Below are 13119 nucleotides of genomic sequence, written 5' to 3'. Positions count from 1 at the left end.
AGGATGAACAGCCTTGTTTGTCCCAAACTTGCAGGCTTGGCTGCTCTGGAACAATATGCACAGAGGAGCGAACAGAGATGTAAATGTGGCCCGAGTCAGCTCTGAAGCAGGCCCTGTTTCACACACTGATTCACTGTTGTTTACCTGATTATTTTGCTCCCTGTAACCCTCTCATTATGGCCGGTCATTAAAGACATTCACCATGACGCTGTCCACTGCGCTGTACATGATCAGAGACATCTTCTCTACAAAAAAAAAACAAAAAAACAGAAGGGAAAGAAGAAAGTCATCTTTATTGATGCTCATCCGTTCTCATAATTTTTGCGGTTTATAGTGTGCAAATAAATAATTTGTTGTGTGGCTGATATTTTGGTATCCGTATTCTTTTTTTTTCCTGGACTGTATCTCTTACTGCATGTCTTGCATGTCTCTTTTTTCAGATGGAGGCACTTAGAGTTGTTCATGGTCACTTTTATGAGTGTGAGAGACACAACCATGGGATTTAGCTCAGCAGAAGAAAGGATCTTTTGATACGTTTTTACCTCCTGTTACTTCCATTGCCTTATAATAAGGCCCAGTGGTAAAGTCTTTTAATTGTTCACAAAATTAATTGATGTTATCCTTTTGTGGAGAGGAAATGTTCACTTGGCTTCTGATTTTGTTGTAAATTAAATGTTTTCCAGTTGATGCGTACTTGAATACACACCTGAATAAAATACAACTGAATCCATTTTTGATGGTCTTTTTTGTGTTGCACATGTAAAAAACAAACCATGCAAACTGGAAACATTAAGAATAAATGACCACATGGGTTGTCTGAATGCATAAACTTTACAAAACAATAATAAATAATAATAATATTTAAATAATTTAATATGTAAGGCTATATATATATATATATATATATATATATATATATATATATATATATATATATATGAATTCTATAGAACAATAACTATAACATTTTCAGAAAGTGATTCCAGCTATATTGTTCCTACGTGTTGTTGTAGTGTGGACTTATTCTCATAGAACTTATAGCCTAGAACTATAATTGCAGTTATCGTTACCATCCTTGGTGTGAAAGGCCATTATCGCAGTTATGTGAACGGGCATTGAAATATTTCATAAATAGAACCCATTACACGAGATGGTCTTTAATTGCTCAACACAAATCTTATATTTCAACCTGAACTCCAACATTTCTCATCAGATTTAACCATTTTACGCACTCAGGTAAGGTTACCTGAGCTTCATTGTGTCACAATGTGTTTACTTTTACTTACTAGGCTACTAAATATTTTTAGGAGAAACTTTTGAGACAAAGTTCATAGGCCAACTTTAACTAACATACCTGAGAAGAACTCAAACTTCCCAGAGCTTTGAAAAGCAACTTCCGACTCCGAGTAATAACACTTTTACGCTGATTTTAGAAAACCTTATGAATGTTTTCTCGATCAGTTGACAGTCGAGGCTACGCTTTCTTTAAAGAATGCACGAAAATAACGCTGAAAATAAATCACTAAGCGAAACTAAGATTATATGTATCATTACAATAATTTGGTTATTTTACAATCATTATAAACGCATTCGAATCTCAGTGTGTGTGAATGTCTCGCGCGATACCTGTTGCGCGTTTGTAGTTTGACCTCTTCGCTTTCCGTAGTTTAAATCCTCTCGACCTCTGACTTGCATTAAACTTCTCTACTTCCTGCTCGCTGTCCGACTCTCAAAAACCTGAAAAGGCGATGTTTTTAACAGAAAGGGATTACATTTCGATTGATTTGGATTGAATTTGAGCACAAGATGAGCTGGTATGTATCACAACGCTTATGTGGATTAATAAATACTAATAAATCGGTTGTTTACGAGCGACGTGAAGTGCCGCTGGTGTGTTTCAATACACAGTGAACTCCCTACCTAGGCTGCACTTCGAGCGTTCGAACGCAACTAAAATGCTGTCCGGTTAGGCAGCGCGCGTGCTTTTGACACACAGCCGTTGACTGTGGCTAGCGAGCTAATTTAACCGTGTTTGAGGTTACGAATGAGTTTAAACAACCTATTTAAACTCCGAAAAGCGATGTTTGGTTGTTGATCATTCAGATTTGTTTGAAATGTTCAGTATTTCACGTTTTCATTTTATCTCCATTGTTAGCATAGTGTCTTTCCCTAGTTACAGTAGCTAAGTTGGCTCACAAGTCCTCACAAGAGACACAATGTTTACAGTTTGATTTATCAATGTTCCACTTCTTATATAACGTTACTTTGAGTATAAGTTATTTGATTCTTATTTTGAGCTCATTTAATGATAAAAGAGTATCAAATGTAGACACCCTGTGATATGTGTAACTTACGTCTAAATGTATGAATTATTTACAGTGGGTTTTGCCGTCTGGAACAGGAACATTTCATGTATTCTGTATTAAGAAAACCATAAAAACTCATGATAAACCATTATCCTTCACTGATCTGAAGAACCTATAATGTAACATCACAAACTATAAATCCAAAGAACTATTACAGGACACATGAATCTAGATCCCAAGGATGTTCTTTGCTAAGGTGTCTTCAAAAGAACCACGAAGAACCTATTTTTAAGTGTAGTTCCCTTCATCAGTCTCTGAGTCGGCGTTTCACTAGATTCCAGTAAACTAGAGACTTTTAAGCATTTGTTTTAGGTTGAACACAATGGACCACTGTCGACTTGTGTAGTTTTGCCTTGTCAGTTTGTTTTGCTTTCATCAAGATGTAAGAGAACTTAGGAAAGACATTGCCATTAGGCTAAACTACAAAGGTTTGCCGGATTTGTGTTTAGATAACATAATAATTTGCCATGCTGCTCCAACAAATACACAGTGATTTTGTGATGATTATGTTTTTCAGTTCAGTGGCGCTTATATGTTCATCATGCCATCTGTAATGCTGAATTGTAATCGTTATGTCCACTACAGTGACACTTGACAGCCGGCATTTAAAATTTCATGTGCATCCTTTAATTAGCCTAATAAATGTCTGTTTCTGTAAATGCCTGTAAATGTAAGGAAAGTAGCAACAGATTTTTTTTGTTGTTGTTGTTGTTGCATATTGTGACGGACATCCGAGTCGAACGAATTTTCGAAAAGAAAAAAGGTTACACTTTATTTTAGGGTGTCATTATATATTTAAGTACTGAGTAATGTTAATTAACCACATGTACTTACTATAGTGTTAGGGTATGATTAGTGTTTGATTGAGGGTTAGTTGCATGTAATTATGACTAATTTACTGTTATTACTATATTAAGTACATGTAACACATACGGACACTGTAAAATAAAGTGTTACCGAAAAAAATGTACGGGACTTGGGTCTGTGCATCTGTTGTTGATTGGATGAAGGCAGATCTGAATGTGAGCTTGAAGTCCATTGAAAGAAAGAGACAAAGTTTAAGCTGAAGATTGAGTTCTGACATTTTGATTTGTAATTACACAGTCAAAAAAAAAAAAAAAAATAAGAATGATATGCATGGTTGAATAGTTCAGAATAAAATCAAAAATAGAAAACCGGTTTGGTGATTTTCCGATTCATGCCGACTATAATATCATGTAATTGTCCAGTAATAACTTGATTAGACTGCATGCAGCAGAGCTGACTTGGCTCTTTAAGGTCACAGTTCTCAGTCTGAACGATTGGCATAATGTGAATGAACTTGGGATGCTGAGATGAACAGACATGTATTTGTTTTGGCTCATGGCTTTATGGCCACACTAGAGCGATCCAGTACAGGCAAAAATGAGTTTAGTCATAATTCATAAAGTCCACTCTGGCTGAAACGATTGAGCATTTTAACGTCACAGAACATCAAAACGTCATTCTTTAAAGAGTCCAGTCCAAAGCAGAGACGAGATCCCTTTTCTGGCCTTTCCTTTTGACGTATTTAACATTATGCCATTTGCATTGTCAGAGGTTGGACTTTGGAAACTGAATCGGCGTCACAGGGCTCTACTGAAAGGTCAGTGGCCAGCAGAGGATGCTTCCTCTCCAGTGTGCTTAGTGTTGGGGTGAGGGCCCTGGTGAAAGAATCCTTTATGAACCAGGCTGACCCACTTCATTCATTCAGGGCCTCTTGCTAGATAGAGTGACGTGGTCGTTCTGACACTGGGGTCGCCCTGAAAACAATTACCGCTCCCTAGTCGTCAACCAAGCCTCTGTACTCCTCGGAGATAAGATCCCGCCGTAATACTGCAGTCCCAACAGATAGAGCTTCCATTAGCTGACTTCTCCGCTCGGGCTGATGTGTAGCGTGAGTCAAGTTTGCCTGTTCTCCGCGTACTTTTTGCTGCAAGTCTGAACTAGGCTTTTGTTCGTGCCTCTGTCACTTGCGCGTCTGTGATTGTGCTGATAGCGTAAAGCCTTCGGTTCCAGAACAGGGCACCTTTCATGATTCTGTCAGTGTGAATGGAGAGGATTTTGGTTTAGGTCGACTTGAAAGTGTCATTTAGTATCTCTGCAGAATTACCAGAAGTCATGTAACGCTTTATTTTAATTGTAAAGATCACATGAGTTGGCCAAAAGGTCAGGCCGTTAGCATGAATTTCTAGGATTTGGGGCATAAGCTATAAAAATAAATCCATCCATCCATCCATCCATCCATCCATCCATCCATCCATCCATCCATCCATCCATCCATCCATCCATCCATCCATCCATCCATCCATCCATCCATCCATCCATCCATCCATCCATCCATCCATCCATCCATCCATCCATCCATCCATCCATCCATCCATCCATCCATCCATCCATCCATCCATCCATCCATCCATCCATCCATCCATCCATCCATCCATCCATCCATCCATCCATCCATCCATCCATCCATCCATCCATCCATCCATCCATCCATCCATCCATCCATCCATCCATCCATCCATCCATCCATCCATCCATCCATCCATCCATCCATCCATCCATCCATCCATCCATCCATCCATCCATCCATCCATCCATCCATCCATCCATCCATCCAAGTTTTTTCTTTGTTTTTAGTGGGATTATACCCACGAAATGTTCAGTTTTCTATAGTTTTTAAGGGTGTGTTCACACTGATAGTTCAGTTCTCTTGGATCGTATGGTCTGGACCTAAAAAGAGAATGATAGCTACATCTTTAGGTTCGTTGTTAAAAATGACTGTTAATGCTAAGCAACCCAGGACTAAATGTATAATTTTCCTTTTTTTGGTCCGGAGCAAGAGAACCTAACTACAAGTGTCTCCAAACTCATTTATAGCAGATCTCTAAAGTTTTAGCTAGAAATGGGTCTTGCATTATAACCAGACATGATGACACAAATTGCGTCACTCTTCCACATTAATCTCGAGTTTCCTGACCAGCCACAACTGTAATGAACTTAGATGTTTTTGCTCTGTCGGGTTGGGAAATCCCGCCCACGGTAAAATCTCACTGGTCCATAATTCTGCTCCACGTATTGAGCATCAAATATGTTCTGTTTGGCTGTCATTTCTTTCACCTCAGTAAAGACAGTGTTAGAGAGTTTGTCTTAACTGTATACTATAAACATGCATTAAGTTGCGCAGCACAAGTTTTAATTACAGTTTCTAAATTTTCTAAACTGAAACCAAAAATACTCTGAGAGTGGCCATCATGTGACCATTATCTCTTCAGACACCACCTGATGTCCACAGTTTCTACACTGAGTTTGGATGGTCAACGCTGTAATTAACGGATTAAAATGGACGGTTAATTACCACTCATTACCGTCTTGTTTTGATGTCCAAAAGACGCCATTGGTTGACATAACAAACTCAGTATTTAGCAGCAGCAGCAGCAGCATCCCTGTAATGATATCATGCACAAATTTGCAAACCAAAATGACGTGATGCCACACAGGATACTGTTGTGAACAATATCTCCATAAATAATATTTCATATTCTGTCTCAGTCACTATACCGCAGACAGGAAGTTCCTGTAATAAACCCCTGGTATTTTCCCATAATCCTTTAATTATCTCTGATATCAGATTTACTCAAGAGAAAGTTCGATGATAAAAGCATGTATTGAAAGGCATATCTGACAATCTTTTAAATTAAATAAACATTTAAATGTTTATTGATTGCTTTTTACGAGGTTTGCAAGTAATGCACCTAAATCCACCAAACACCTAACGTGTGTTAATATTGCATCTTGTTTTAAGTTATTTTTTCCTTCCTTCATTTTATGTGACCTCTTTAAGAGCATGGGATCGGATTGTACGGTCTAACCGCTTACTTAAATAAGGCTGTATGTAAAAATGGCCTTGTATGCGAAGAACCTTCGCTGCAGATTCCCACAGTACAAAATCATCCCACTGAATTTCTTCCTTCCTGTCAGAACCTTGACATCCTGTCAAGCCTTGACATTCTGACTTACAGCAGCCTGGTTAAACTATCCCACAGCTCGGGTGTTAATATGGTAATCTTTATTAGTAGATTCTGAAGGAATAGTTCATTACCAACTGAACAATCTGTCATCAGCTCATAAGACAGACTTCCATGAAACACAAAATTAGTTTTCTTAGATGTACTTCTCTTTTTCCATTTAACAAAAGTAAACGGTGACAGATGCTGTCAAGCTCCAAAAAAAGTAAAAAAAAATGCACGGTAAAAACCCCGTAAGACTGGCCCTCATGACTCATGTGCTATATTCTGAATATTCGTAGAATGGTTTTCTGTGTTAAACAGGGCAGAATGTCGTTATTAACTAAAAATATTGTTGAAATAACCAGTGATCCTCTGATGCCTGAGCTGTGACGCTGGAAGGAGGCGTTGATGTGAAACAGAGAAACTTGGCAAAGTAGCCTAATGAAGGAATTTTCCAAAGTGATTTTAATTTTCCATGCAGTGTTTCAATAACATTGCAACACTATACGAATTAGCTTTTGCACACAAATTTAAGGTTAATATTTTTTTCATAAATGTGTGTATGTAACAGTTCGTTATTATGGGAAGAAGGAGACGGGAACCGGCGAACATTCAAGACATTCAGTACTCAAAAAACAAATACAAAATGAAAGTAAAGGCAGCAGTCCCTCACGGACGACATAAAACACAATGGAAAATCCAGGCCTGGTCTTCTCTCAGTCTTCACTGTCATCGCTCCTCCTTTATGCTTCCGCTCCTCCGTGAGAGATACGAGACCGGTGCGTCGCATCAGCAATCATGCCACCGGCCTCGCACCGTTGTCTCACGGTCCTCAGCCTCGTCCTGCTTGCCAAAATAAATATACATATATATTTATTTATTTATTTATTTTTAATGGGTGCCATGCATTAATTAGCAACATGCAAATTGTTTTGAATTCAAAAACACATTGGGTCTAATTCACTTATAATTATGTGGATTATTTATATTTATTGTGCTGGAGAAGTTCTCATGAATTTTTTTTTTTTGCTTAATTCACAGCATGTACATTCACGCCAAAATTTGTGATCTTCATTCTAATATTAATGTTATTTTATTTTGAGAGTATTCTGAGTGTCCAATGTTAGTAATTCACATTAAAACATGCCCAAACCATCTCCATATAAGGGGTTTCTGCATATTGAAATAGGCCTACATTTAAAGGGGACCTATTATGCAAAATTCAGTTTTATATTGTTTTTGAACAAAATTATGTGTCCGCAGTGTGTGTACACACAACCACCATATTGTGGTAAAAGTCTGTCCACTCCGTTTGTTATTATCCCCATAAATATAAAAGTGTCTCCAAAGAGATGTCAGAGTGTAACAGGCCCCGCCCTCGACTGGCGATTGAATCTTCCTTATTAGCATAGCTCCGCCCCTCAGTGAGCTGTACACAGTCTGCCATGTTTATGTCCTCGCCACAGCATTTAACAGCAGCATTCAAGTAAGAAATGTGTTCTTATTAAAGCTACTAAAGTTATTCAGTCAGTCAGTGAGTGATTTTCAGTTTTTCTTTTGTTGTTTGATTCATATTAACAGCACATATACAGCAGTGGGTTCTGTATATTACGCTGCTTTTTCTTTAATACACAGATCTAATATACGCATGCAATCTCTTTCCCTGCTGTTTACATTCACAGTCATAACTGACTGTGTTTATGTGAACTTTGTGTGTTTTTGACATAGCCTTGTGTGTATTTGACAGTTTAAGCGCAATAAGACGTGAAAGAGAAGTTAATTTTTTTTATGCCCCCGGGATGTGCCGTCTGACAGCCAGCTTTCCTTCAACTTAGAAACGCATGCAAATAATAACTTTCATGACGCCGATGAACTGCGATCTCACATGAGTCACGTGAGCGTGACTGCATAGAGATAATAATCATAACCAAACAGATGTTTCGTTTTTGTCTCAGTATCTGAGGCGAGTTGTAAAGGCTCCGCCCTCTTCTGGATGGGGGGCGGGGAGCAGCAGCTCATTTACATTTAAAGAGACATGAAAGAGAAAGAACTCAAAAATGGGCATTTACAACATGGTGTAATATCTGTGGGATATTTTGAGCTGGATCTTCACAGACACATTCTGGGGACATTTGAGACTTTTTAGGCTATATCTTGTAAAAAAGGGGCATAAAAGGTCCCCTTTAAGATAAAATTTTACATCTTGTAAGCCCACACAGATTGTGATTTTTGTGTGTGTGTGGTATCAGTTCTCAGTGTGGTATCGCAGTTCCTAGGTTTTTCAGTTTAGAAAACATTTTAGTATGAGAAAGTTATTGATAAATCATGATTTATTCATGAAAAGTTTGTACCAGTTTTATTTTAGTATCTGATATTAGGGATGTCCCGATCCGATCACGAGTTCGGAAATCGGGCCCGATCACGTGGTTTCAGACTCGATCGGAATCGGACGTTACCTCCCGATCAGGACTCGGATATATATGTATATATATTCTCATAATTTTTTAACACATCTATAGTTATGCGGTGGCACAGAGTTACGCCGGTTTCACACTGCACGCGTTAGCAGAGCGTAAGCAGCGCAGGAGCAGTGTGTATGGTGAGCAGGAGCAGGACACGCGCGTTTTGCTTTCACACTGGCAGCGTTTATCATGCGCGGCTGAACCACGGGTTGTGTACAGACAGAGTACTCTATAATAGATAAGTTGGCATTGCTTTATTTCGTTTTCAAATGCATTTAAGAGAAAAGACTTGTCAAGAAGCTTATTTTATTAATAATTTCATTTATATAACTTTTGGTTCATCTTTGTTTTATTGTTCTGGCAACAAGTTTGTTTTTGGACATTTGTTTTCTTTTTAAATTGCTGTTGGTCATTTGATCGACTGTTTAAAACACAATAGATATCATCAATGCACTTTTTGGATAAAACTGCGGTGTATTTTGGCCATGATCAATGCATTGTCACTTTAATTCAGCGTAAGCGGCGCAGCAAAAGTAGACTTGGTGCCGAAACGATCGCGGCACTGCTGCTCCTGCTCTGCTCCTGACGCGCTGCCGCGCCGCCTCTGCGTGCGGTGTGAATGCTCTAATCTGTTAACATGGGCGCCGAAAAAAATACACGCTGCACGCTCTGCTAACGCGTGCAGTGTGAAACCGGCGAGTGCAGTTCCTAAAAGCACATTACTGGCTTTGCAAACACTGTGGCACTTTTATTTTTTTATTTGTTTACATGCCTGCTGGGTATTTTAAGTTGAGGTGCTATTTGTTTATATATTAGACTTTTTTTATATTTACTGTTGCAAGTCCAAAAGTGAAGAATTTATGTTATTTATTACTTGATTGTTCAAGCTACCTCACAGAAGTGCTCTTTGTTAACAGAGTTGTTGAATGTTAAAATAAGGTGAATTAAATAAAAAATAAAGAACATCCTGGATTTGTTTTCGCTCTTCTTTATTCTTTTTTTATGTATTATAGAAGTATCGGATCGGGACTCGGTATCGGTAGATACTCAAAATCAAATGACTCGGACTCGAGGGCAAAACAACCTGATCGGGACATCCTTATTTGATATACTGTTATTGTTAATATTTTTTAATTAGATGTGTGTGTGTGTGTGTTTGTCATTTTTGTTTTGTTTTTTAAATGTCTATTTAGTAGGCGATGTGTATAATTTTTTCTTATTAGTTTTTGTAGTTTTTGGTTGTAGGCTAGTTATTTTAATACATCAACTTATACTACCGGTATTATTATTCTGTTATTAATTGGTTTTATTATTTTTACTGTATGATAATAACCCTGGTTTGTACGTAGTTCACAAATCTGTGCATACGCACGGTTACTGAATGAGACCCAATGAGCGTCCATGAATGAAAATCCATTTTCTTTCAAAGTTGAATGGATTTCGTCTGGCAAAACATCTAGAAGATCTAGTTGAGCAATTCTTACTGACGCGTGACTTGCTTACGAAGATGAACTCACCTTTCTGACGACAGAAGGAAATAGGCTACAGGTCACTTGATGTTGCAACTCACTACGTCATCACACAGATGAAACAATTGACTTCATTCTGGCCTCTTACTTTCTCTTCTTTTGCTTGCTGAGCTTGAGTGATGGCTGTTTATGTAATTTTGGCAGTAGTAAACTGTTTTTGGGGTGAGTCAGCGGTAGGACTTCAGGAAGTTCTGTGGGTGATGACTTGTAGTTTTCCATGATGATTTAGGCATAGCAGCATTACAAAAGGTGAACTTTATTTTCCTTGGAATGGGGCTGTATCGTATCTTATCTATCTTGTATATCTATATATCTATATTGTATATCTTGTATTTTATAAAAAAAAAAGTAATTAGTTTATATATCTATATATATCTTTTATTTGAATTAATCTATGATCAGAGGGAACACACACACACACACACACACACACACACACACACACATATATATATATACATCCAACTGTGCCATGACTGTGCTATGTCATTTCTCTTCTACACACACACACACCTCTCTTTCCATCTCATTAGCTCACACACCTTAGCTTTGACGCAGCCGGCATCGCAGCGTTCCTGTCATCCCCAGCTGTCCATCAATCTTCTGGAGCCATACCTCTGTCACATCAATAATAGTTAGTGTATATGTGTGTGCGTGAGAGAGGCTCTGCTCTGGCAGCACTGGAAAACGTGTTTTCTCTCTCTCTCTCTCTCTCTCTCTCTCTCTAGGTCTAACCCTAACCCAGGTGTAATTACTAAACAACACATGCATGAGACAGAAAAGGGAGGGGGGGGGGCGAACGGTTAATTGCAGCTTTTCACTTAAGGAAAGTTTTGCGAACAGGGGATGGGAATGTGATGCCATTGTGCCACGTCGTCAGTACGTTAACATGTTTGACAGGTTCAATGTAGCGTCAATTTAAACCCACACAGTTAGGAATGCACACTATATCTGATCATCATAACGGCGTTGATCAATATTATGTATATATTTTTTTAATCAACATAATGTTTTAGGACTGAGTGATGTATTGAATACTCTTATTCAGATTGTTTTGCTGACAATGTAAAATGTTGTGGTTATTTTAATGCCTTTTATTTTTCAATTAATTAAAAAAAATCATGTCATCATTAGACTAACTTTTAAGTTAATTGATTGAAAACTATGACACCATTCATTTGTGTCATCTCTCAGAAATCATCACGAAAATCCTTCTTGACTTTTCTCATGTTAAAATGTTTTTGTGATAATATATGTAGGTAAATATTGCTGTTTATTTGATGAATATAAATGAAAATGTTGAAATATTCTACATTGTGCTCATTTAGTGACAACTCTTCTTGATTAATACTTTAATCATTATTGTAAAATAATAGTTCAACAGTTTGAATCTAATTTACTTCTATGGCTAAAAAAAAGTTTCAATATTGACTATAGACAAAAGGCTAGAAATATATAAAAATATTTATTTACATTCACAACCGTACCAGTCAGAAGTTTGGGGTCGCTAAAAATATTTTTTTAAAGAAGTGCTCACCAAGGCTTTATCTGATCAAATACAGTACAAATAGTACTATTTTGAAATATTACAATTCAAAATAACTATTCTATTTTAATATATTTTAAAATTGTAGTTAATCCCTGTGATGGCAAAGTTATTTTTTTCCCCACTTGATTCTTCAGAAAATATTCTAATATGCTGATTTTCTGCTCAAGAAACATTTCCTATTATTATTTTTTCTTATTTTTTTGTGGTAAACATAAAATTAATATATAGTTAATGGATCTTTGTTGAAAGTACTCTTTGTTTTTGTAGTTATTAATTTTTCAAAAATAATCGTAATGTCCCCAAACTTTGGAATGGTTTTGATTATAAGTCATCAAATACAATACACACTTATCTTAACTGATCTGGTGAAAGAGTTTAGATGTGTAGTGTGAAAGCTGAACACATGAGATGTTGTGTAGGTTGGCAGTGGCTGGTCACGGCAAAAGCTGAAACGGTTGAATCTTCACATCGGTTTGCTGCATTAACGCTCTTATTTCAGCAGAAACCTTATCCTCATGTCTTTGTGAAGTGGCATCAGTGCTGCAAGCTAAAGAGATTCTTACTCATTATTAGTCATAGTCAATTATATAGGTCAGGATGATCTTTTACTATTGGACCAGGCCAGATTTCATTACACTGTCATTGATTGTAAAGCTCCAAATGCCATTTTTGTCTGTTTATTAGAACAGTAGGAACGATTACACCGTAAATATTACTGGAATAAGATAGGAATTGGGTCATGTTGCAATCCAGACTGGACTTGATTGTCCAAGTGAAAATTATGACATGTTTCATTGATTGATTCAGCATGACTCAACACAACAACATTAGCTTTAGGCCTTTGATTTGAAATGAAAGAATTCCATTCGAACTTTTGAAGTGACCTGATTTTCAGAGATTGTTTGCCATTTTACTTTGGAAAAACTGTTGACAACTTGCTCCGTTTAAGCTTGACATCATAAAACAAATAGCTGGGAAAAAGTGAGAGAAAATGGCATAAAGTATCAAATTAAACAAGTTGATCTGAATGAGATTTTATCTGGAGACAAAACCAACCGCTGTGACCTAACCGAAGGACGACCTGTAGGCGTATCAGTATTATTATTATTATTATGTTATTTTTTTTGGCTGTTGTTGCATTTGTTGAATTGTAAGAAAACTAGAACGAAGTTAACATAGCTT

The 13119-nt window shown here is 37.3% G+C and overlaps 1 protein-coding gene across 1 annotated transcript in view; it reads left to right on the top strand.

The window, feature by feature from the left end:
• Positions 1-1608: 1608 nt before the first annotated feature.
• Positions 1609-13119, top strand: part of bin3 (bridging integrator 3) — a 60223-nt gene continuing 48712 nt past the window's right edge. Inside the window, exon 1 of the mRNA XM_081349615.1 lies at positions 1609-1814. Within this exon, the coding sequence (XP_081205741.1) occupies positions 1807-1814 (8 nt within the window). The 5' untranslated portion in view covers positions 1609-1806. The remainder of the gene's footprint in view (positions 1815-13119) is intronic.

The sequence above is a fragment of the Scardinius erythrophthalmus genome (assembly GCF_964197995.2).
Source record: "Scardinius erythrophthalmus genome assembly, chromosome: 20".
Lineage (NCBI taxonomy): Eukaryota > Metazoa > Chordata > Actinopteri > Cypriniformes > Leuciscidae > Scardinius > Scardinius erythrophthalmus.
This window is presented reverse-complemented; position numbering and strand designations above follow the sequence as displayed.